The sequence below is a fragment of the Carassius auratus genome, unplaced genomic scaffold, assembly GCF_003368295.1.
Source record: "Carassius auratus strain Wakin unplaced genomic scaffold, ASM336829v1 scaf_tig00217381, whole genome shotgun sequence".
Classification (NCBI taxonomy): Eukaryota; Metazoa; Chordata; class Actinopteri; order Cypriniformes; family Cyprinidae; genus Carassius; species Carassius auratus.
The window spans coordinates 194461-218880 of NW_020529037.1; the positions used below are offsets into that span (position 1 = coordinate 194461).

General features: G+C 41.8%; 1 protein-coding gene across 3 annotated transcripts in view; it reads right to left on the bottom strand.

Moving 5' to 3' along the window:
- Window positions 1–19434, bottom strand: part of LOC113100858 (triple functional domain protein-like) — a 97442-nt gene extending 78008 nt beyond the window's left edge. For all 3 annotated transcript variants that reach the window (XM_026265380.1, XM_026265379.1, XM_026265381.1), the window contains exons 1-6: window positions 19158–19434; window positions 18283–18513; window positions 14833–14955; window positions 14501–14692; window positions 3575–3744; window positions 1499–1673 (exon numbers count right to left, since the gene is read on the bottom strand). In XM_026265380.1, coding sequence (XP_026121165.1) covers window positions 1499–1673; window positions 3575–3744; window positions 14501–14692; window positions 14833–14955; window positions 18283–18513; window positions 19158–19286 — 1020 coding nt within the window. In that variant the 5' untranslated portion in view covers window positions 19287–19434. The remainder of the gene's footprint in view (window positions 1–1498; window positions 1674–3574; window positions 3745–14500; window positions 14693–14832; window positions 14956–18282; window positions 18514–19157) is intronic.
- Window positions 19435–24420: the final 4986 nt, after the last annotated feature.

Genomic DNA, 24420 nt, shown 5'->3' on the forward strand with positions numbered 1-24420 from the left:
AAATGTTAACAACATGCTAATCATGCTACAAACATGCTAGCAACATGCTAATCATGCTAGCAAAATGTTAGCGACATACTAGCAACATGCTAATCAAGCTCGAAAAATGCTAACAACATGCTAGCCACATGCTAATCATGCTAGAAACATGTTAGCAACATGCTAATCATGCTACAAACATGCTAGCAACATGCTAATCATGCTAGCAAAATGTTAGCGAAATGCTAGCAACATGCTAATCATGCTAGAAACATGCTAGTCACATGCTAGAAACATGCTAGCAAAATGCTAATCATGCTAAAATCATGCTCTCAACATGCTAGAAACATGTTAACAACTTTGCTAATCATGCTAACGACATGGTAGTCACTTGCTTATAATGCTAGTAATATGTTAATCACTTTCTTTTTTAAACTTCTTAACTTTTCAAACTTTTACATTTTTAAAACTTTTTAAGCTTTTCAAACTTTCTACATTTTTCTAACTTTCTGGCCAGGCTTTTTCAAGCCAACTTAAAGTTTGAAAACAAACTTTACTATCTAGTTTTTTTTATTTTTTTTTGTAACCATTCATCACATATTAATAACTTTGTTCCACTTTGCTCAACAATTTCTATTATTGGGTGAAATCAGTGTATTAAAAAGGGACTTTATTGATGATGCATTTCTAAATTCATAGACATTAATATGGAGTTGGTCCCTCCATTGCAGCTATAGCAGCTTCCAATCGTCAAGCACTGATGCTGAACAAGAAGGCCTGGATCGCCATCTCGGTTCCAGTGTGTCTCACAGGTGTTCGATGTGTTGAGGTCAGGACTAAGTCAAGTTCTTCCAAACCAAACTCATCTAACTACAGTATGTCTTTTATAGACCTTGCTTGTACGATGACTATGTCCCGGAATCTTTTGTTCGTTATCTGGCTCGGCTCGGTGTTCATCTTCAGTTCTCTCTTCACAGCAGTTCAGTCAGTGTACTGTTTGAGTGCATGAATTACTCCGGGATATTGGTTTGTTTTAACTCCTAGGGAGTGTCAGCCACATTAAAAAAGTTAACAGCTTAAGTCATTTGTGGATTAATGCGTATTGGAGACGCGAACCATACATAGATTTTCAATGGTGGGACCGAAAGCTCTCTGACTAAATCTAAAATATCTTAAACTGTGTTCCGAAGATGAACGGAGGTCTTACAGGTTTGGAACGACATGAGGGTGAGTTATTAATGACATAATTTTCCTGTTTGGGTGAACCAACCCAAGACTATTTTGAAATCCTCTGCTCACCTTCATAATTATTATTACAATTTATTTATTTCTTTTATTTGCCATTTTAGCTAGCTAAATTCTACATCAATGTTTATATTAAATTTAAATGTATATTATATATTTCACTAATAATATAATCAATCGAGAACCACTTGTCTTGAATGTAAGAATCCATTGTTTACAACAAATTAGTGGGTTATCATTTGGGAATAACCTGTCAGACAAATTGTGGACTTACATCAATGGCATCTCGTTCAAAGATCCTGAGCTGGAGAAAGAGCTCTAGTTTGATCTTCCGTTCCTGAAATAGTTCCTCCATCTGAGCCTGGGCCTCATCCAGCTGCTGCAGGACACTCTCTATGTGAGCCATAGAGCTGTTATGAGGAGTCTTATTGCTGGAGATCGCAGAGTCTCTGCAGTCAGAAAAAAAGATTGTATGAGTTAATATCTAGTTAGTCTCTGCAGATTAGGACATGGTTCAATTAAGCGTATGAGTGTGTTACTGTGTCTAACTTGTTTTTAACCAAGTCTATTTGCATAAAATTGTATATATATTATGGATGCGATCAATCTGCATTTGCTGGCGAATTGGAAACTGGACATGTCCACTCCTTGTTTTTTTTCTTCATTTTAATTATTATTGCACAGCCCTATATATGAAGTTGGACAGATACGTTAATTTTATTTGCACACATGTGCACAATATATACTGTATTATATACTATAATATATACTCAACTGCTTGATTGTTTACATCATTTAATCATATTACTGGCCATCACTAATCTGCTTAATGTGATTATAAGGCGTGAAGATATAATGATATTATAAACATTAACATCATAATTTTTGGTAAAGCAGCTGAAATATGAATTAAATGTGTACTGTGAAAGTGCTATACATATAAAATTGACTTGACTTGGTTTAAATAGATAAATGAATGATAGCTCCAAATGAAACATTAGAACGGAATGGTGAATGTATTAGTGAGAGTAACACATATTTACATTGTGTTTCACAATGGATTTTCCAAAACATTTGTGATTACACATTTGGAAGTTATTAGGGGTGTTGTGGTGTGCATGGTTTTGTTGTCTGCTAAATTTGCTTTATTTATAAAACCTGAAAAAGTTGCACTGGTTTTCAGTCGCCAGAAGGTCACCAGTTTCATAAAATGGCTAAACAATATTTAAAGGCATCATATGATGCTGCTAAAAATAACATTATTTTTTGTATTTGGTGTAATGAAATGTGTTTATGTGGTTTAAGGTAAAAGAAAACACATTATTTTCCACATACTGTACATTATTATACTTCTCTATGCCCCGCCTTCTGAAACACATTGATTTTCATAAGGCTCATCTCTCTGAAAAGCGAGAGGTGTGCTGTGATTGGCCAGCTATCCAGCACATTGTGATTGACCGAATGCCTCAAGCCTGAGACGGAAATGTTATGCCTCTTAACATATTGTGAAGCTTTGTCTGGCAGGATCGAAGAGACTAAAAAATAAAACACATTATAAATGTGATATAAACATGATTTCCAGTCCTGTTTTCTTTTGAAAGGCTAAAACAAAGGAGTTTGGTTTTCACAACGGAACAGAGTCACACACCGCGGCCTTGAGTGAGCGGAAGCTGGAGGCCTAGAGTGAGCCATGGTATGGAATGAGCCACGGCTGGCTTGAGTGAGCAGAGGCGGGCGGCTTGAGAACAGTGCGTCAGGCGGATTCTACAAAGGAGCTTGCGGAAAGCCGATTCGGCGATCCACAGTGCAAAGTTTATATATTTCCTCAGTGACCAGCTCCAAGCACGACCAAGTGGATATCATCCTCTTTTGGAAGGGCAAAAAAAAGTAGATTCAGCAACAACAATACTACAACAAGAATAAAAGGTACGCCTTTTTTTTCGTGAACATTTGTGCGCCGTTATGCAAATCTTCCCACATACTGACGTAGATATGTGGGGGCATGTTAAAACGAGCCGTTTCAAGGGCGCGTGGACAAGTGTTTATTTTTTATAAAGAATATCTCTTTGAATTTGAGACTTTAGTCTTTGCAACTTCACAGATCTTCTTTATTCACCAAGAGCTTGTAACACTCCAAAGAGAAAGGAAAGTTTGAAATCGCACCAAATGCTCCCTTAAAAAAATGCGTGTCTGTAGGGTTAGGGTTTAGCAATTGTAATTAATACAACAGACGTCAATGGGATACTAAGGCAATTACATGACATGAATATGTGTTTGTGTCAGAATTCTCATGACAACAAATCAATGTCATCATTTTCCACTAAACCAAAGTTTTCTCATTGGGCAGTACCTGAGCTGCTGGATGAGATCCTCCCCTTCTTTAATGATGTTGACGGTGACCTGCAGGGTGGTTTGCTGCTGCTGACCAAAACGTTTGATCAGCTCCTGCACTGCCTCCACTGACTCAGCATAAACGTCATCCAGCAACTCCTTCTGAAGCTCCTCCAACCATGTCCACAGCTGCAGAGGAACAACAGCATTACCACCCAATCAGAAACTTCACAATGGTGTGAACCAGTCAGTGAACTATATAGATCCATGGGTCTCCAAAAAAATTATATTTGTTATATGATTTAAAATATCCAAATGCACGAACATGAGAAGACGAAAAGCCAGACTGACTTTGGCTGCCACCGAATGGCTGGTGTTGTTATTTCCTGTAAATGGCTTTATCTTGTGTGAGCTCAGGATTAGCCATCTGCCTGTGTTGGCATGTCAAAGAGTATATCTCCTGCCACAGCAGGCCATGCCCTGTCCTTCCACACCTCCCCATTGTCTTTTTCCACCTCCCCTACCTCTCTTGTTTTCCAAAACTCAAGCCTTTAACCCTTTATCATCACTTATACCATTATAAAACACTCTTTCAGGAACAAAGATGTCTATATAAGCCAGCTCGCTACAGATAGCAGATGGCTAACATTATGCCATATGGAGACATTAAAGAGAGCTTTGCATGCTTGTATTAAGTATACAAATGAATCATATTGTTATGTGGAGGGGTTGGGATGAACTCAGATGCAGACAGGAAGTAACAAACACAGGATTTATTAACAAAAGGGGAAAACAAAACCCACGAGGGGGAAAACAACGACTAGGGCTGAGACACTAAATAACTTTACAAGACACGATAAACAAGACAAACAAAGACTCTGAACACAAACTACAAATAAACACTCACAGTTATACAAAGACTTCTTAGAGGGGTTACAAGGATACGATATCTCACGAGGCTGACAAGTAGAAACATATGTGGAACAATCACAAGTAGAAACAATGAACCAACAAAAGACAGAGCACACTAGGGGATCTAAATAGGGGAACTAATTAAGACACAACAGGTGGCACAGATAAGGCAATCACGACAAGACTAGGATAACAAGGGGGTGGGGCAAGGGGACGAGACAACACAAGCACATGGCCCAAAGACAAGTACACAAAAAAAACTTGTACACAAAACACAGGTCTGTCATGATCCTGCCTCAAGACTAGAGAAAAGTCAGGACATGAAGGCAGAATCATGACACATATACACACTACTACTCATTATCATTCACCATTTGTGGAATATAGATGAGCCAGAAGGAAAGAGTTCTGAAATTATTGTATAAACTTAGTATTATAACCTCTAATTGGAATACCAACGTGCATTTTAAAATTAGTAGAAATGGATGGTTTGGTGTCAACGAAGTAGTGATTTGCACTGTAGACATTTGAGATAGTCTGAGTTTATTTTGCATGATCACATACAACCTTTTCTTATTGTTACGTCCTGTGACGTAGGTTGTACTGTTCTGGGGTCAGTCAGGAGCTTTTGTTTGTTCTCAGTCATCTTTTCTCTCCTGTGCTGTGCTGATAGGAGCTGATTACTGACACCTGATACTCGTGATGACCAATCAACCCATTCACTGGTTCCTCCAGAGAGAGGAACCAGCTATAAAAGCACCGAGAAAGCACAGTTGGAGGAGAGCGGAAAGGAGAAAGATTGAGCCATCTCCCTCTCCCTGCATGGACCCTCTCTGCAGCCCCAGACTAGTGTTGTGGTTTTGGTACTGTTGTTAGTTGATGCCTAATGCCAATTTTGTGCTAGAGTTTCAGTTTGTGTACTGTTGCTTGCTGCTCCCACCTAGACTGTTGAACTCCACTCAATATTGCTAATACTTCTGTAGTCCTGTCTTCAATATTTAAGTTGTCTACTTTATAACTTGTAGGGAGGAGGGTGCCCATTTCTTTTAACTCCTTTTCTCCTGTTTTTTTGGACAAGTTAGGTAGTTAAGGAAGTATATTGTCTTTTTGTTATTTATTTTTCCCTGTGCTAGGCAAGTTAGTTTCAAAATGGAGTAAGCTGCTGTTTTGTTTGTTATTTTGGCTATGCCCCCTCCTGAAGCCTGTTTGCTTTGTTCTTGCTACTCCTGCATGTATTAAAGTAGTATAATAAATCAAATTATAGTGGATCCTTTGGTGGTTGGCAGTGTTCTTCAGAGCTGGGACTGGGACGAGAGGCTCCATGTGGATTTTCCTTTTCTTTGTTACGTATTCCTCCATTCCCCTAGACTAGTTAAAGAGTGGGAACGTAACATTATTCTTATGTAATTTAAAGGCTGACATCAACTACATTAACACCGATCTTCTTTTCATGCATCTTTTACATTCTCAACAGTCTGGCATTCTCGCCAGTCATCTCAGATGTGACGGTCTCTCCATTAACACGCTCTACGTTCATGCATCATTTACATTTAAATAATATAAACGGTGATCTGTTGACTAGCTTACTAGTAAAAATGTGTCATGCAAGACCTACAGAGAAATGTGGTCCCACTTTATATTAGGTGGCCTTAACTACTATGTACTTACATAAAATAAGTACAATGTACTTATTGTGTTCGTATTGTATTTTGCTGCTATTGAGGTGGGATAGGGTTAAGGTTAGGGAGAGGGTTGGAGGTATGGGTAAGTTTAAGGGTGGGTTAAGGTGTAAAGTATGGGTCAACAGTGTAATTATAAATGTAATTACAGAAATTAAATACAGATGTAATTACATGTATTTTTTTTTTTTAAATATAAGTACTGTTCCGTTTTCTTCCCACGGAAAGGGCAACCCAGTGTACAAAAGGATATTACTCGGTATTCCACATTTGTTTGTTTATTTTTTCCACAAGGATAATCAAGTAACCAGGTAATAAACCTGAAACAATAAGAAATACAACGTTTCACTTTTCAAGTGCATACTACAAACAGCCTCTGTTATTTACCTCAATAGCCCAATAACAATAAGCAACATTAATCAAAATACAAATATATAATATCATTTCATCATTTTCATGTACAAGCTTCACACTTCAAACATTATTCAACATACTCAAATCCTACAAAGAACCTATGCATACAGTCTTATCAAAAGCAGAAAACTACAGCTTCCAAAATACCCCACGGCAAACCAGGAAGTATGTTAAATACAGATCTGCGATTCATACTTAATCAAACGTTTACAAAACTAAAGAAAGTAAACACAAATAAACACATATGATTTAACAATGTTAGAAGTCTAAATGTTGACTATGTCCCAAGGCTTCGCCACCCCGTCCAATTATAACATTTGAACATAGCATTATCTTTAACAGTTAACTAAACTGCTTAGATCTACCAAACAATAATGTTATCTTTAACATGCAATGAACATAACATGATACAACAACATAGCATGGTGACAGCAAACAACATGAAGCGTACATCATAACAGACAAGAAACCATTTAAAATTAAGAGAGCTTACCAAGTGGCTGCACACCGGGTTGAAAGTCATTACAAACAAATGAAGTTCATGCTTCCTTTTCACTAATAGACACCGGTCACATGTACTCACAGCACACTCCTCTCTTAAAGAAACACTACACTATTGGGCTGCTAAACCTCAAACATTTTCCATAAATTCTACTTACAACATTTGTAGCTCTAGTTTAAGGTTACCATTTGATTAAACATAAAATAAGAAATAACAAACTTCAGAAATGACAGAACTCCACAGAAAACACAACACCTACCACTTAAGTTCCTGATCTTATGATCTAGAACTTACAAAAATTACTCAAAGGACCCAGACTTAATGACACTTTTTTTTTTTTTTTCAACGTCCAGGTATAAGTGTCTAATTAAAGGTACGACAGATGGAAGAGCAACTCAGTCCAATGTCCAAGACAATCACATCCTGTGGGCTGGTATATAATGTACTGCCCGGTTATACAATATATGGGATGTGTAATGCTCTTACTTTTCCATGTATGTGCAATATGATTGGCATGGTGGCAGCGCTAGGCTTACACCAACCAGCCAACAGGAGTAAGGGCTATGGCAGAGAGGGGTTTGGGAAAAGGCGGTTTCATGGTTGATAAGTTTCATCCTCCACCGGGAGAAGAACCACCAGTCTTCTCACGTCTCTTCTGATAACGATCATGGACAGTGAAGAACTCTTTTTCCGGCCACCCACCAAGGAAACAGGGAAGCCAGCACATGTTGCGATATCAGCATCCCTGACAATCCCTTTACTGTCAGGATAAACTGTCAGAACCCGGCCCAGACGAAACTGACCTCTCAAAGCATTTGGGTCAGCAATCCAGACGAGGTCACCAATTTTGACATTCCTTACTGTTCGGTGCCACTTATGTCGAATGAACAGATTTGGGCCAGCTAATTCCCTCCACTTTGCCCAGAACCGGTCCACACCGATTTGAATAGCCCTTAAACGACGCCAGGGATGGGTCTCTAGGTCAAGCCCACTAGTATCTCCTCCAAGCAATGCTCGACCCAGTATAAGGGAGTTAGGTGTTAAGTACTCAACCGAATACTCCTGTTCTTGAGCTCTGGCATCGATTGGGCGTTCGTTTGTCAGGTTGGCTGCCTGATAAAACAGAGTTTGAAGCTCCCCCCATGTGAGAGACTTTGTAGCTTCTCCGAGGCTCATGAGCGCCCTCTTCAAAAGCTTCACAGCAGCCTCAGCAGCTCCATTCCTGTGGGGTGCATCTGCAGGGTGAAAATTCCACTTCCACTCAGTCTCGTTCTTAGCAGCTACATCTTCTATAGACACAGCCTGAAGGCAAGCTAGATGTTTATGCAGCTCACACAAAGCCGGCTTAGCACCAACAAAGTTGGTGCCTCTGTCAGACCATAATATCCTTGGATGCCCCCTCAGAGCAACAAAGCGAGAGTATGCTTGGAGGAAGCTTTCTGCCGACTGGTCATCAGTGATGTCCACATGGACGGCTCTCGAGGCCATACAACAGAAAACAATACCCCAGACCTTCTTGCTTGTTCTTCTTTTAACAGCATCTTTCACCTCGAAGGGGCCAAAAAGGTCAAGGGTTGTATACTTAAATGGGCTTGCTCTTTCAGTACGCTCTTGAGAGAGATCATTCATTACTTGCTGACACATCTTGGCTCTTTTCTTTCTGCAGGTGACACAGTTGTTCAACACCTTCTTAACTGTTCTTCGTCCCTGCATGATCCAGGCTTTCCTTCTTGTCCGTAGAAGAGTAGAGGCAACACCTTCATGATTTTCTTCATGTGCCTCCCTAGCCAGTAGGGTTGCGAGCCACGACTGGCACGGGATTAGCGGTACAGCCACTCTATCCTCATTCCAGCATTGAATTCTCCCTCCACAGAAAAAGAGTCCTGTCTTTTCCTCCTTCTGAACAACCAGGCGATCCAGGGTTGTATCCCGAGACTCAACACCCTCTTGAGCTGCAAGAGCTAGATCTTTGAAAGCCGTTGATCTTTGTCCCACAGACAGGTATGGTCTTGCCTCCCACTTTGGCCGGACTGAGGCCTGGCTGTTTCCCAACCAGATTTCTACTGCTTGTCTCACCCAGGCAATGGTCCCGCATAACCGTGCCAGTGAACTGAACCTTCGGGGGTCCACAAGGCCCACAAGCGCAACATTAGTTGAGCCTAACCATTTCCTGGGCTGGGCTCCTACTGTAACCAGTGCCGAGAACGCCTTCCTCCGAAGTCCCCCGATCTCTTCAGCAACAAGGGGGTTGATCTCTCTGGCAGTTTTCACAGGCCAAACTGATTCAGGCAACTTCAAAAATTCTGGGCCTTCCTGCCAGACTGATCCTTCAGCAAGCTCCTCAGGGGATGCCCCCCTTGTGATGAGGTCAGCGATGTTTCGTCTTCCTTCGACCCACCTCCAGCTATCTACAGATCCAGCCTTTTGGATTTCTCCAATCCGGTTTGCAAAAAATGTCTGATAGCCATAGCTATCCTTCTGGATGGCTCCCAGGATTGTCTGACTATCGACAAAATGAATCCACCGATCGATCTTAATGTAGCAGTGCTTCTCAAAGTATATCTTCAGGCGGGTTGCAAAGACAGCTCCGCACAGCTCTGCTTTAATGACATCACCTTTCTGGTCTAGAGGGGTGAGCTTGGCCTTTGATTCAACCAGCTTCACCACAATTCCTCCTTCTGTCTCCCACCGTAGATAAAGAACGGCTCCATAGGAAGCTTCACTACCATCGGAAAACGTGATCCCCATTGGGCAACCTATGGCTCCAAGGGGTGTGAGACTCCTGTCGAATCTAAGTTGGCCAAGCCTTACATATTGCTCAAAGAGTTTTATTGCAGCCTCTCGAAGACGTGAAGAAAGAGGATCGTCCCAGGTGTCCTTGGAGGGATGGTTTCTTCCTGCTTCCTGAAAGGACTCTCTTATGAGCATCACTCCTCGTTGCTTGGCAGGTGAGGCCAGGCCAATTCGGTCATAGAACCCTGCAATCTGACTCAACAGTATACGTCGGGTAAGAGGGTCAGGGGTGCTACCTCTTATCTCATCCTCTCGTAGATCCAGACCGGTCCTCATCTTTCCTCGTCTCCTTGAGAAGTTCACCAACGTCAAGACACGGAGTTTATCAGATTCTAGTTCATATCCCAATCCCAATGCCTTATTGTCCTCATCCCGAATCTGGTTGGGGAGTATCAGGGTATTGGGTTCTGTTAACCTGATGTTGCTAGAGTCAGTGGGTTTTCCACTCCTCCCACTTTGGCCTGTCAGGACCCAGGGCTTGAGGGAAAAGCCACCTGCTTTTAGGATCTCTTCCACTCCTTTAGTCATCTTAATCAGAGTTTGGAGATCATCATGCGACGTCAAAATATCGTCCACATAGCAGTCCTCTGTCAGGATCCGACGCTCTTCAACCATAGATGTAAACTGAGGCAAATGTGCCGTCTCTCTCATGGCAACCTGAGCGATGCATCCAGCAGGCTTGTCACCAATGTTGACTCTGTTGACGGCAAACACACCGATTTCATCTTCGGGTTTATCCCTCCAGAGGAATCGATGGAGATGGACCTCTTCGTCCTTCAGCCACACTGAATTATACATTTTCTTAACATCGCCAAGGGCAGCATACAATCTGCTCCTGAATTTCATCAGGACTCTTCGGATCGAGTTGAGGACATCAGGGCCTTTATGAAGGAGGTTGTTCAAGCTCAACCCTTTAAACTCCTGGCTACTATTCCAGACTATCCTCACTGGCATTGAGCTGGAATGAGGATTCGGGGCAACCAGATGGCTGATACCAGATTGGGCCGTTCCATGCCTTGATCTCTTCCTTCGTGAGCTTGATAGCTGCTCCTCTTGATATCTCATGGATCTGCTCCCCATACGCCGCTTTCCACTTGCCAGCCGAACCTCTGTGTTCCGGAAAGTTGCTTCCACTGCTTTGCAGTTATCTGGCAGAATCGCTGGACTTACTTTCCATGGGTAGGCCGCATCCCAGTGTGTGGAGTCACTGTGTTTGTCTGCTAACACGTAAGAGAGACAGTCTTTTATCTTTTCTAAGTCCCTTTCTTCTCCAAGGGTCATCTCTTTGCCACCCGGAGGACACTTGTTGCACTTACAGCTCCCACATTTCGGGTCACATGCTGCTCCAATACTATCCCACTTAAACCACTCAAACACCTCCTTATTCGTGGCAGTGGTGCTGCTAAGAGTCACTTCTTCCATCCTTGTAGGGTCCCCACACAGGTCTTTGATGTCCACAAGGACTTCCTTATACACCCTTGAGGATGTCCTCATAGACCTTGCAAAGTGAGTTTCAGACTGGTGCAGCGTTAAGTCGACCACCTCAAAGAGATCAGGGTGAGTACCACCAACAGTTTTGCCCAATGGGCCGTCCCAGAGGACTAGATCTCCCTCCAACTTGAATGGCTGTGGAACTAAACGACCTTCCCGGTGACTGATCAGAAGATCGATATTCTCAGGGCGGGCAAGCTCCTCTGCAGCGACATCAGGAAAGATCCTTTGCAGTTGTTGTGGAGTAACAGGTTGACTTATCTCCGCAAAACTCTCCAGGCCGTAGCAGAGCAGTTTGTGCTCCATTACCATACCCTTGATGGTCTTCACTCTTAGTCGCAGGGAGTATCTCTTGGTTGTGACTGTCGTTCTCATCCCTCCTATTCCATGGACAATTAACTTGATGCGCTCAGCAATCAGTCCAAGGCGCTGGGCAGCATTGTTTGTTATATAATTGGTGTCAGAGGCAAGGTCAATGAGTTAGATCAGCTGTCCTGAGTTAGTGGTCGCTTCCAGTAACATCATTATAACTGGGTACTCTTTCAGTTCACCGCCAGCAGTGTAGATCATGGTTGAGGCTTTGTTGGAAAATGCCTTCCTAAATTCTGAGTGACTTTCGCCAGGAGCTCTTCTTGCTTAGTGGTCAGCCCGAGGCCCTTTTTCTCCACCTTTTTGGTACTTTGCACCTCGCTGCTAGCATCTTTTTCTTGAGCGATGGACTTGGGGCAGAGCAAATAATGGTGAGGATCTTCTTTATGACAGTCCATTTTACTGCAGAGGAACTTCAGGTTGCAACAGCCATCCTTTAGGTGGAAACACAGGCACTGATTGCATATCCCATGGGTCTTCAGATGGATCTTTCTCCTCTGGAGATCCATGTCCCTAAAGGCTTTGCAGGCAAACAACCTGCCAGCGTGTGTCTCATCAGCACAGGCAGTGCACAAGCCCAAGCGTGGCTTCGACTGAAACTCTCTTCGGCCTGAGGTAGCTTTGGAGAATACTTTCTTATCTCCTTTTTCTGATTTATCTGCTGGGCCTTTAACTGAAGAGCTTCCCTCTCTAGGGCTTACCTGCAGCTGATCCAACTCCTCCAGAATTGCCTCCTGCTTTTTCAGGAAGCGCATTAAGCAGTCAAAGTGGTTATGTGGAGCAAACCCATTTGCAGGCTTAATCTTATGTGCAATCCATTTCTCCTTCAGAAAGCTTGGCAGCTTGCTTTCAAGGGACTGTGCTACCCAACGATTCTTTATAACTTCCTCTTCTCCCAGAATCACAAGGTTACTAAGGGCCCGCTCTACTGCTTGGATCAGCTCAATTGCTTTCCTAGGATTGTCTCTCTTTACGGGGGATAGGCCCTGAACCTCCTCAGATATCTTCAGGACGATTTTCGCCTTGTACCCGAAACGGTTGTCGAGGCGCCTGAACATTTCATCCGTTGATGCACAGCTATTTAAAACTAAATCTTTCTTCACCCTGTCACCAAGACTTGCCAGCAGGTGGAACCTTGTAACACCAGCCGTCATCTGTGGGTTTCCTAGCTGTTCCAGTTCTTTCCACTCAGCCTTCCACCGATAGTAGTCAGTCATGTCTCCCGAAAACGTGGGCAGAAGTGTTCTTTCAAGACTAATCTGTGGTCTGAAGCCGTACGTTCCAGGATGCAGGCTAGAGATGCTTTGTGGTGGTGCATATGAAAATGCAGATGCTTCAGTAGTGGATACATGTGTTACACTGGGAATTTGGGACTGTGTACCAGCTCTAATAGGCCCCTCACCGAACTCACGATGTCCTCCATCAATACCTACATCTTCAACCTCTTCTCCCTCATCGACCTCTTCTTTCCGCTTCAACTGCTGCTTATACACGGTTATCTTTGCTCCAGAGACAAGACTTTCCCATTCAAGCACCTTCTGCTCAAGCATTTTGATTCTCTCCACCAGACTCTCTCTCAGGACTTGAAAGTCTTCCTCTGACCACTTCACATCAGTGTTTTCCACTTCAATACATTTCTCCTCTGCTCCGTTGGCGTACAACTCAAGGTCGATATGGGCAAATTTGGACCACAATGTCTCCTTAGCGAGCCGGAGCGTTTCTGTATAAGTGACAAGGCACATCGCCATTTTCTACACCACATGAGCTGCTTCTTTACTTACTTTTTCTTCCTCACTTCTTACTTCTCCTAGAGCGTCAACATATTCTAGTCCAGCGTCGTGCACCTTTCCAAAGTCTACACCAAGTGCTCTAATCTCGTCGATAAGAACTCTTTTTTCTAGAAGGTCTACAGTGAGGGACAGCTTGTTGGCTCTCTTGCTGAAAGAGCACTGTGCTGTTGAGCGCTTTCCTTTTAGGGCCATTAATTCTGTCAAATCCATCTTCCTTTCCCAGCAACTAACACAGAGGGTCTATTCACCTTATTCCTTTCCTGGTCAATGCTGATAGGGCGGTAGCAGACTTGGCTTAATGCACTTGAACCGTTGGTTTATTACTGTTCCGTTTTCTTCCCACGGAAAGGGCAACCCAGTGTACAAAAGGATATTACTCGGTATTCCACATTTGTTTGTTTATTTTTTCCACAAGGATAATCAAGTAACCAGGTAATAAACCTGAAACAATAAGACATACAACGTTTCACTTTTCAAGTGCATACTACAAACAGCCTCTGTTATTTCCTCAATAGCCCAATAACAATAAGCAACATTAATCAAAATACAAATATATAATATCATAATCATCATTTCATCATTTTCATGTACAAGCACAATGTACAATGTAAAAACATTTATGTACACAATAAGTACATTGTACTAAATTATTAATTAAAATGTAAGTACATAGTAGTTAAGGCCACTTAATATAAAGTGGGTCCAAATCTATCAATTAATTAATAATAATAATAATAATAATAATATCAGCAACAATAATACATCTCTAGGTATGTTTTCAGAAATTGTGTTTGTACTGTACCTGTTACATAATATTCAGGAACATAATTATGTCAAACCTATACTTTCATCTCTGAAAGTGAAGACCAAAAAAAGTATAGACTGTGTGTAACTGTTACATCATATTCGAGAAAACATTTATGTCAAGTAGGGCACATGTAAACGCTAGCAAACCCAGACATGTCCACACCCAATATTACTCTCTCATAACTTACCTCTTTGCTGTGAGTGTGGAAGGCCACAGACATGTCGAGCAGGACTTTGCGTTGTTCAACGCGTCTTACGAAGTCCTGGATACGATCTTCCAGCTGGTGTGCGGCCTGGTAGATCTCCTCAGGGTCACACTCGCCAGTCTGAGCCAGCTGCTCTGCCGCCTCCAGTAGTTTGTCTGCATTTGTGTAGGTATTCTGAGAAACATGCAGAGGTTTGGAAGTTAATATGCATTTGAGTAATTTCTGAGATGGCCAGCCCACTTTTGATTATGGGGGGGAGAACTAGATATTCAGTAGATAGCCAAAGTGATGATCTTACATCCATTTTTTCTTACCTGAGCCACTTCTTCAAAGTCCTCATGACGTTTCTGTAATGCTCGGGCCCTGTGCAGAGACTTCCCCACTCCTGTGTGCTTACTAAGGAACGCCTCACCATGGTTTTCAATCCAATCTAGAACCTATGTGAGAAGATATTCACAAAGAAGAAAAGAAACAAAAATTGTTCAGAGGGTCATATTAACAACTAAATCACTATAAAAGGACCATGACTTTAGTAACATTCTATATGGAATACGTTTATGGTTTTTGTCTTTTTCGTATGTGGAGATTATTATTATTATTATTATTATTATTATTATTATTATTATTATTATTATTATTATTTTGTTTGTTTTATGCAACTGTTAGAACTTTGCAAGTCAATTTCCATATTTGTTCAATAGCTTGTGAATATGGGAGTGGGATTTTCCATGAGTGATTTTCCTGTAAATGTTATGTCAATTTCTAGCAGAATAAGTATTAAAGAGCAGAGTAAAAATAAAATTATATATATATATATATATATATATATATAAACATTTTTTTTTTTTTTTTTTTTTTTTTTTTTACTGGAGGGGTTTTGTAAGGGATCCTGTAACTGTTAGCTACACAAACATCATGGGATCTCTTCTAGGGAATATAAAATACAAACACAATAATATAACAATATAATAATAATAAAAGTATACTTTAAATTCACTTTATGATGATTTGGCTAAAGGCATCTATCTGATTCATTACAGTAAAAGAGTTCCACTGCATTTCCAGAGTACAGCCACCAGGGGGCACCTCTAAGCAGCAGGAGTCACTGCGACAGCTCTACACCACTATAAACATCAGCACGAACATGCAATGAGGTCATCCTGCAGATTAAGCAGCAAGACTCTGGTGTCTGCTCTGATGGTGCTGTCTGAGAATACAATAACTGTGTTTATTAATGGAAATTTGACAAACAGAGTAGTATCTGTTGTTTCTCACAGGTTTGCATGAACATCTGAACACATGCAATATTTCACTAATAAAAAACTATTAGAAATGGTTAAGTGAGTAGTATATGTTTTATTAACCATATGGAATTTGCAAGGTGAAGCTGCTAAGACTCTTTCTAAGTCTGAAAGCTTTCTACCTGCCTCAAAAGACACAGGAGCACACTGCAAAAACACATTGAGTCCTCTACTCATGCATATTTGCATTGAGCCACCTTTGATCTGGCTGAATGTGCCACACATAGAAACATTCAGAGCTTTTTGTGTGCTGGCATCTGTGTGCGTGCTAATAGAAGCAATCATTTGTCATGCAGATGCTCAGTCTCAGGCTCACATGGCTGTTTTCTGATGTCTGGTAGTTTTAGATGTCCCGTATGCCTGCATAATTTTATGGGGCAAACCCTCAACATAATGAGGCTGCTTAACACAGTTACTATGACAACTGATACTGAATGCTTCTGAGAGAAAAATGCTAAGTAAAAAAATAAAAAAAAAACGGGATCATATGCCGCGTTTCCACCACAGGAACTTTACCCAGGAACTAGGGACTTTGGCCTGGTACTCGTTGTGTTTCCACCGCAGGAAACCAGGAACTAAATAAAGTTCCGGGTAAAAAAATGTCCCTCATAAAGTCCCTGCTGGTGAGGTGGTACTTTTTCAAAATTCTGGAACTTTCGGGGGCAGGACTTGGGCGCTAAACATCCTGATTGGTTGTTCACGCAACATTGGTTGAGTTCAACCACCATTTATTCAGATCATTTTCAAAATATTACTGTTATTGTGTCATGAAATGTAATTTTAAAAGTATTTCAGGCGAGAATGTAGTTGTTTAAAACTCAAATCTGTGGTTTATTTATGAAGTCAGAGCCTATTTAAAAATGTGTTTCGCCGATCTCGGAGACAGTGAACTCCACGCGATCAGCGGGAGCTCAGTGCTTATGTATCCGCCGAGAAGCAGCCTCACCTCGGCTAGACCTTCTGATATGTGCCACTGGCTTTGATGTCTCTTTAGTGGTTAAACATAAAATATAATTCGTTTTGGGTAAATCTAACAGGTTATCTTTGATCTCTATTCAATTTATCTATATGTTAAAATGAAAAAAAAAAAATGTTTATATAATATTTTGTTTCATTGTAATGGCTGTATATACACATATCCCTGAACTAAGTACATTTCTGCAGCTGTTATTATGTTTAAATGAAAACGAAAGGAGGCAGTGGTATTTGAAATCAAATTTCGTTTTATTGTAAATACAGAGAGGAAAATTGCAGTAGCCATGGTCAGCTGACTGAAGTTATCAAGTACGCTGCCGTTTGCAGAATTACTGGATTTGCATCGTCGTGGACATCACACTCCCGAGTCGAATGCACAAAATCTGAACTACCGAGGATGCACGTCCAAAATCTGCGCACTTTGTATTGGGAAACTCGCGCAGACCTACGTCACCAGTCTATTTGCCTAATATTCCCGGTACTTTACACCGTGGTGGAAACACAGAAAGCAACAGGTCTGGGGGGAAAAAAGTTCCTGGGAAAAAAAGTTCCTGGTACAAATGTTCTGGGTAATTTCAATGGAAACGCGGCAATAGTGTGGGACAGACCGTGTGTGAGAGAGAGTGGAGAGACATTTGGATGCTGTTTTGAAAAAGATGACATGATGAATTATTAAAAGATTAATTATTATTTTTGGGGTTAACTGCTCCTTTAAAAAAATAAATAAATAAAATACTTGAAAAAGAAAAAAGGTAAATATTTAATCCAAAAAACAAAGAAAGAAAAAAAATTAAAAATAAAATTAAAAACATTTCTGTTAACAGTTGCATGTTTACAATTTAATGCAGTGGTGCCTAAAATCTCACTTATACATTTATATTTGTTCTTAACTGAGCAGTGAAATCTTATTTAAACAGAACTCACTTTATATTCAACATAACGATGCCTAACAGGCATTCAGATGCTGCCATTTCATTCAGACAAAGAGAAGAGATTCGACCAGATTAACCTCATTTACGAGCAGGACTCATTTTAGTGTCACTCTGTCATATCAAACTAAAAATGATCAAAAAATAATTTTGTGTTTTGCCACACAATTTATATTAAGAACATTTTCTATGGAAAATTCAGAATTGTCATCACAGGAATAAATTAGCTTGATGGGATTAAATACATCATAAATTGGACCAAAATTAAGTGAAACGGGCAGATCAAAATCACTGCAATTAGACAGTAAAATTCTGTTGAAATAAGCATGTGCAAGAAGAAGCTTGTGGGAAGTGGGCGAGAATGAAATGAAAAAAATCTGTCTCGCACAGATGTCTCCTGTAACGTTCTGACACCTCATCCACCCTGAACATCTCTCACTTCACAAATAACATGTGAATAAATGCAATAAATTTAAATCCACATCCACATGGGATGTAAAAAACAGTGTTTACAATATTTTGTATATAAAGTATTTTTAGTTAAGGGTAAGTATCCGACCTGCTGGACATCCTGTTGGAAGACACAGAGCTGTAGCCGTTGGTGAAGACGAAGTTTGCGGTGCTGCCAAATGTTCTCCAACTGCCTCTGGTGATGCAGAACTTCATGAATGATATCCAGAACATGGTGCACTGCCTTGGAGTAGTTAGCCGAGGATGTCAGTGAATCTGCACTCCCTGGGGTCAAAGGCCATTGTAGCTTATCTAGTAGGGCTTTGCCATCCTGACTAACCTGAGGAAGTACAGATAATACACATGAACACCCAAAGATGTTACTTACAGAAAAAAAATAATTCCACCTTCATCTGAAAATCCAGTTCAGTCATAAAACTCTACATGTTCCTTTACATGCAATATGCTAGCAATCAAATCTACACAGAACAAGGTGATTGGCCTATGCTCTGCAGCCAATGAGCTTGCTTGCACACCATTTAAATATTCTGGTACAGCTGTTACTATAAATTGGTCCTGCAGTGCACCATCATAGTTTCCCTGAAACTTTCCACCTCCCACTTGTCTAGATCTGCTATGGGATTTACTGTATATGTGTCTATACATGCAGCAGCAGCAGCAGCGTATCTTACAATATCACAGCAACATGTCTGTGTAAAGCAAGTCCATATTTGCCTTGCAGCAGCAGCAGTGTGTAGCAGATCTAGTCCACAAAGACCAACAACATTAAAATCATCATACTGAAGAAAAACTATTCCAAAAGTTGTCATGACTGATTTTTTTTTCTTAGTTCTTTCTCAGCTTAGAGGTATACTGAATTTAGTCTTTAAGGCAAAACTATTCACAAACACTAGTAAAACATTTTGTGTTTTTTTTACTGCAGAGCATAGTTTTTTACTTTAATGGACACAAAGAGATTTGTACCTCAGAATAGGCAGTGGTTATGTGTTCATAGAGACCCTGGTGGTGGTGGATTGTGTCTTCCAGGTCCTGTAGCTCAGAAGGAAGTTCTCCCTCTCCACAGGCCTTACACCATGAGTCAATGTTGCTCATATACTAGAAAAAGACAAGAATAGTCAGTAACTGGTTGTTAAACCAGCCACATTCACATTTTAATCTGTTACTACATACACATATGATTACACAGTAAGTCAAGAATATGACCCAAGTCTCAACACAGCAATTGTTGTTATGAGGCTAACGCACATACACCGTCTGCACGTCCTGATTTTGCTGAGTTAGATGTGTTCCTAGGTCAACATATTTTGTTGACCCTGGAACAACATTTTACTCCAAAAATATATTCTTGACCATATCCCTACACCTAAACCTAACCTTAACCACGAGTAATCCCTAAAATCAGAGGAAATGATAGATGAATGACACTGATGTACAAGCACCAAACTGTGATTTTAAGCATAAACTTCACAAAATCTATAAACTGGTTCTTCAAATCTGATTGGTTAATCACAATGTTGTTCCAGGGACAACAAAGATGTTGTCCCAGGAACATGTCTCACTTGGTAAAATCAGGTTACCTATCTGTCGGTCACTACGAGTTATGTCGAACGACATTTGGGGTCTCACTTGGGAGGTCAATCATCTCTGAGTTTAAGAGAAAATGCCAATTAAAATTGGCTAGTGGATTTAACATACCTGAGCCACTCCCCTTTCCAACGGGTATAAATAGGGCGACAGGTGCATCCACTCATTAGATTTTTGCTTCGGAGCCGAGTAGTTGATGTATACAGTCTCTACAAAGCCTTCATCTGTGTGTTCGAGAGCTGTTCCTGGTCGGTGTGACGGCGCATTACAGCGGTGTCCCTGTGAGCGATTCCCCTGGGCGCTTCGGTTAAAAGAGCAGTTTCTAAAAGAGCAAATCACGGACGATTTGCGTCTTTTTCAAGATGCCGTTTCGTCCGTGTCCTTCTGGATGCGGTCATTTCCCGTCTTCGGTTGACGGTCACGAGCGGTGTCTGGGCGTCCAACATGCTGAGGCTGCCGTTCAAGGCCTGTAAGCTGTCGGTCGCTCTGGCTGCCAAGGCTTATAGTGCTGCGGGCCAAGCTGCCTCTGCCCTGCATGCCATGGTTATCCAGCAGGTACATCAAGCCAAGGCGCTGAAATCAATGCACGAGGGTGGTACCGACCCGAGGTTGATGCAGGAACTGCGCACGGCGACTGACTTCGCCTTACAGGTGACGAAGGTCACGGCGCGGTCCCTCGGGAAGGCGATGTCCACGCTGGTGATCCAGGAGCGCCATCTCTGGCTGACCCTGGCCGACATGAGAGACGTCGACAAAGCTCCCTTTCTCGATGCTCCCGTCTCTCAGGCAGGCATGTTCGGCGACACGTTCGAGGACTTTGCCCAGCAGTTCTCGGCGGTGCAAAAGCAGACTGAGGCCATCCAGCACATCTTCACGTGATCCTCCGGTTGCTACCATTCCGTCGTGGGCAGTGCCTCAGCCTGCTTGTCGCCGTGGGCACCCCCCTGCATCGTGCCCACAAATAGGGAAGATTTGAAGCAATCTTTCTCTGAAGGTTGAAATCCCTTCCACTAACTTTGTATGGGCGGAACAGCAGCGTGGCCTTCTCCAGCAGCGATGTACTCTCCCTTTGGCCCCTTCGGTACCAAGGTCAGTGAATTTGCGCTGGGGCTTTGGGAAGGTTACGACCTTAAGCGTAGCTTTTGTGGCACGCCAGGGCTTGTCGTCAATTGCAGCGCCACAGGGTTGTGACAGTGTTCAGGTTGTGGCGTTTTCCATAGGACCCCATATGTCATTCAACATAACTCGAAGTGACCGACAGATAGGGAACGTCTCGGTTACGAACGTAACTCTCATTCCCTGGTGGAGGGAACGGAGACGTTATGTCCCCATGCCACAACCTTGAACTGGTTGCTGTTGCAGAGACACGTTCTCGGCTCCTCAGCATAAAACCTAATGAGTGGATGCACCTGTCGCCCTATTTATACCCGTTGGCACAGGGAGTGGCTCAGATATGTTAAATCCACTAGCCAATTTTAATTGGCATTTTCTCTTAAACTCAAAGATGATTGGCCTCCCAAGTGAGACCCCATATGTCGTTCAACATAACGTCTCCGTTCCCTCCATCAGGGAATGAGGGTAACGTATGTATCCAAGATGTTCTGCTACACCGTCTACAGTGCTTATGCATTGCATATTTTTTTACGCACCCATGTTAATGGATTTTCAGCATTCACACTGTAATAGGTTGGAGTCCGTCAGTGCGTTCCAGGAGTGGTGCGTCTGCAGCAGTGCAGCGATTGTTTACGTACCGAGTATTTTTGCTCTGATGCACCCGCTGAATTAAAGTGACAGTGCATTATTTGTGGTAAAAATGAACATGGATTGACACGGAAATGCTGTAATTTAACAATAAATGTATACTAATTAAAGCCTACTGTGTATCACACGCAAAACATGGGTTTTTGGCTAGGTTTAAAACAAGAAAAAGAGCACTTTTAGATAAACAAGGCAAATATATACACTTTTATGGAAGCAGAAAAACAAAGTTCATTAAGACCCATGGGATTGCTTGCAATAAAGATTTAAAAGCAAAAAACAGGAGAGTCGACTGTCTCTGTTAGTGGTGTTTTAATTTTAAATATTTGCTTTATCCTAACAAGTACGCTAATTGTTGTGTTTAAATGTTTTGCCGCTTGCTTGAGCAGCTTATTATACAAACCTAGAATTACAGTCTATTATTGATGCTGACAACAGATATTAAATGCATGAAGCATTCAACTAAAGAGTCTCTGAAAAATCATTGGTGAGTCACTTACAAAACAAGTAATAAACATTCAAGATTTTACACTGGAAGAAAAAAACAAATATAGTTTAGTCTGACTGTTTATATAGTAGGGGTGGCACAGTTCAACTTTTTCACTGTTCAGTTTGTTTCGCGGTTTTAGAGTCATGGTTTCGGTACAGTTTTGTACGTGCTATGTTTATGGAAAAACGTCCCTAGGTTACGTATGTAACCCTAGTTCCTTGAGGGAACGAGACGCTGCGTCGAGCGCTTTTGGGGAACGCCTTTGGCAAGAACAACTCTGAATATCGTGTGCAATCAGTTCAATGGAAGAGCGTGACGTCACGGATGGGGTGACGTAGCGACCAGGAAGCTATAAAGGCACGTGCCATGCAGCTGGCTTCAGCTTCGAGTAGGGAAGCAAGCCCCGGCAGGGGTGCCGGGAGTATGGCTCTGCGACACAGCGTCTCGTTCCCTCGAGGAACTAGGGTTACATACGTAACCTAGGGACGTTCCTCTTCGGGAACTCGAGCTGCATCGAGCACTTTTGGGGAACGATGTGCCAACGCTGCCAGACTACCAAACCCCTGCCTAGTGTGTATCCGGAGAGCACAGCTAAGGCGAGAGGACAGAAGAGCCAGGAGCGGCTTGCATATCGAGATTGTAAAATCTGGTGAATGTAGAGGGCGTGGACCACCCCCGCAGCGTTGCAGATGTCCGAGAGGGACACACCTGCTAGAAAGGCCTTAGAGGCAGCCATACTCCGCGTAGAGTGAGCCTTGGCTCCCAAAGGAAGGGGAAGACCAGAGGACCCATAGGAGACGTTGATAGCACCGACTATCCAATGACTAAGGGTCTGCTTAGAGGCAGGAGAACCCTTTTTAGGAGGACCGTAGCAAACAAGCAATTGGTCAGACTTTCTCCACAGGGCAGCTCTGTGGATGTATGCGTCCAATGCTCGCACTGGACACATACAGTTTAGCTTTTCCTGGTCTGGCTCCCGAAAGGGAGGAGGACAGAAGGCCTGCAGTATGACAGGTTGTGGTGTGACAGAGGGAACCTTCGGAACATAACCCGCTCGAGGGTATAAGAATGCTTTGGCCATACCAGGGGCAAAGTCTAGATAGTTAGGGGCCACCGAGAGGGCCTGGAGATCTCCAACTCTCTTTAGAGAGGTAATAGCCAGTAATAGAGCAGTCTTAAGTGTCAGATGTCTGTCTGAGATTTCTTGAATTGGCTCGAATGGAGCTTTGCAGAGAGCCTCTAACACCACAACCAAATCCCATGGGGGAATACGGGACCATACTGGAGGTCTCAGCCTCAGTGCATCTCGGAGGAAACGTGTGACTAGGGGGTGTCTACCCAGTGGCTGATCATTGAAAGGGACGTGGTAAGCAGCTATGGCCGCCACGTACACCTTTAAGGTGGAGTGGGTTAACCCCGCAGAGAGCCTAGCTTGTAAACACTCCAGAACTGTACCAACTGGGCAGTTAACAGGGTCAAGGTGGCGATCTCTGCACCATGAAGTGAAGAGTTTCCACTTCAGGGCGTACAGTTTCCTCGTAGAGGGAGCTCTGGATTGGAGTAGTTGATGCATGCAAGTGATCCTGCCGGCGCCTCATTACATTGTCTGTTATATATTTGCTTCTTATTTATAAAATACGGGCAATTGATTGATAAAACATTGATCAAAATTAAGATACAATTTATAGAAAACAAAAATCTTTATCTTAACAATCTGATTTTCTACAAAAAAATTATTATTATTATTTTTATTATCATTATTATTATTATGATTATTATTATTATTATTATTAATGTTGAAGAGAGCTGAGAATATTTTTTCAGGTTTATTAGGGGGGATAAACTGAAAGAACAGCATTATTAAATTTGTTACAGTCACGTTTATTTGTTACATTTATATTATTTACATCAAGCTTTTGAATGGTATAGTATTGTATATTGTTACTGAAACTTCATAATGTTTCATGTGATTATAAATTTAGTCAGGAATTATATTTTGGAAAAAGTCTAACTAGTAAAATGTTTACAGGTTATGTGAAAACTAGTACTACAAGTATATATATAAATGAAAAGAGACTTACTCATGTTTATGATCTCTGCTGAATAAAGCACTTCATCATTTTTTTCTGAGGAAATCCATTTCTCAAATCCTCAACCACATCACATCTTTTCGGGGTTCATTATGTCTTATTGCTCTCATCGCGAAGCAAACAGTAAAATAAAAAAACTTGAACAGTCTCGCTGTTTTTTCTTCTGTTATTGGCGTATTCAAGCCGCGCGCTTCAGTTTGAATCTGAATAGCGCGTTCAGCGAGGGGACGTGGTCACAGTAAATATAATGAAGTGAGACATGAAAAACTAGACATCGCGTTGTTTTCATATGGATTACTTTATC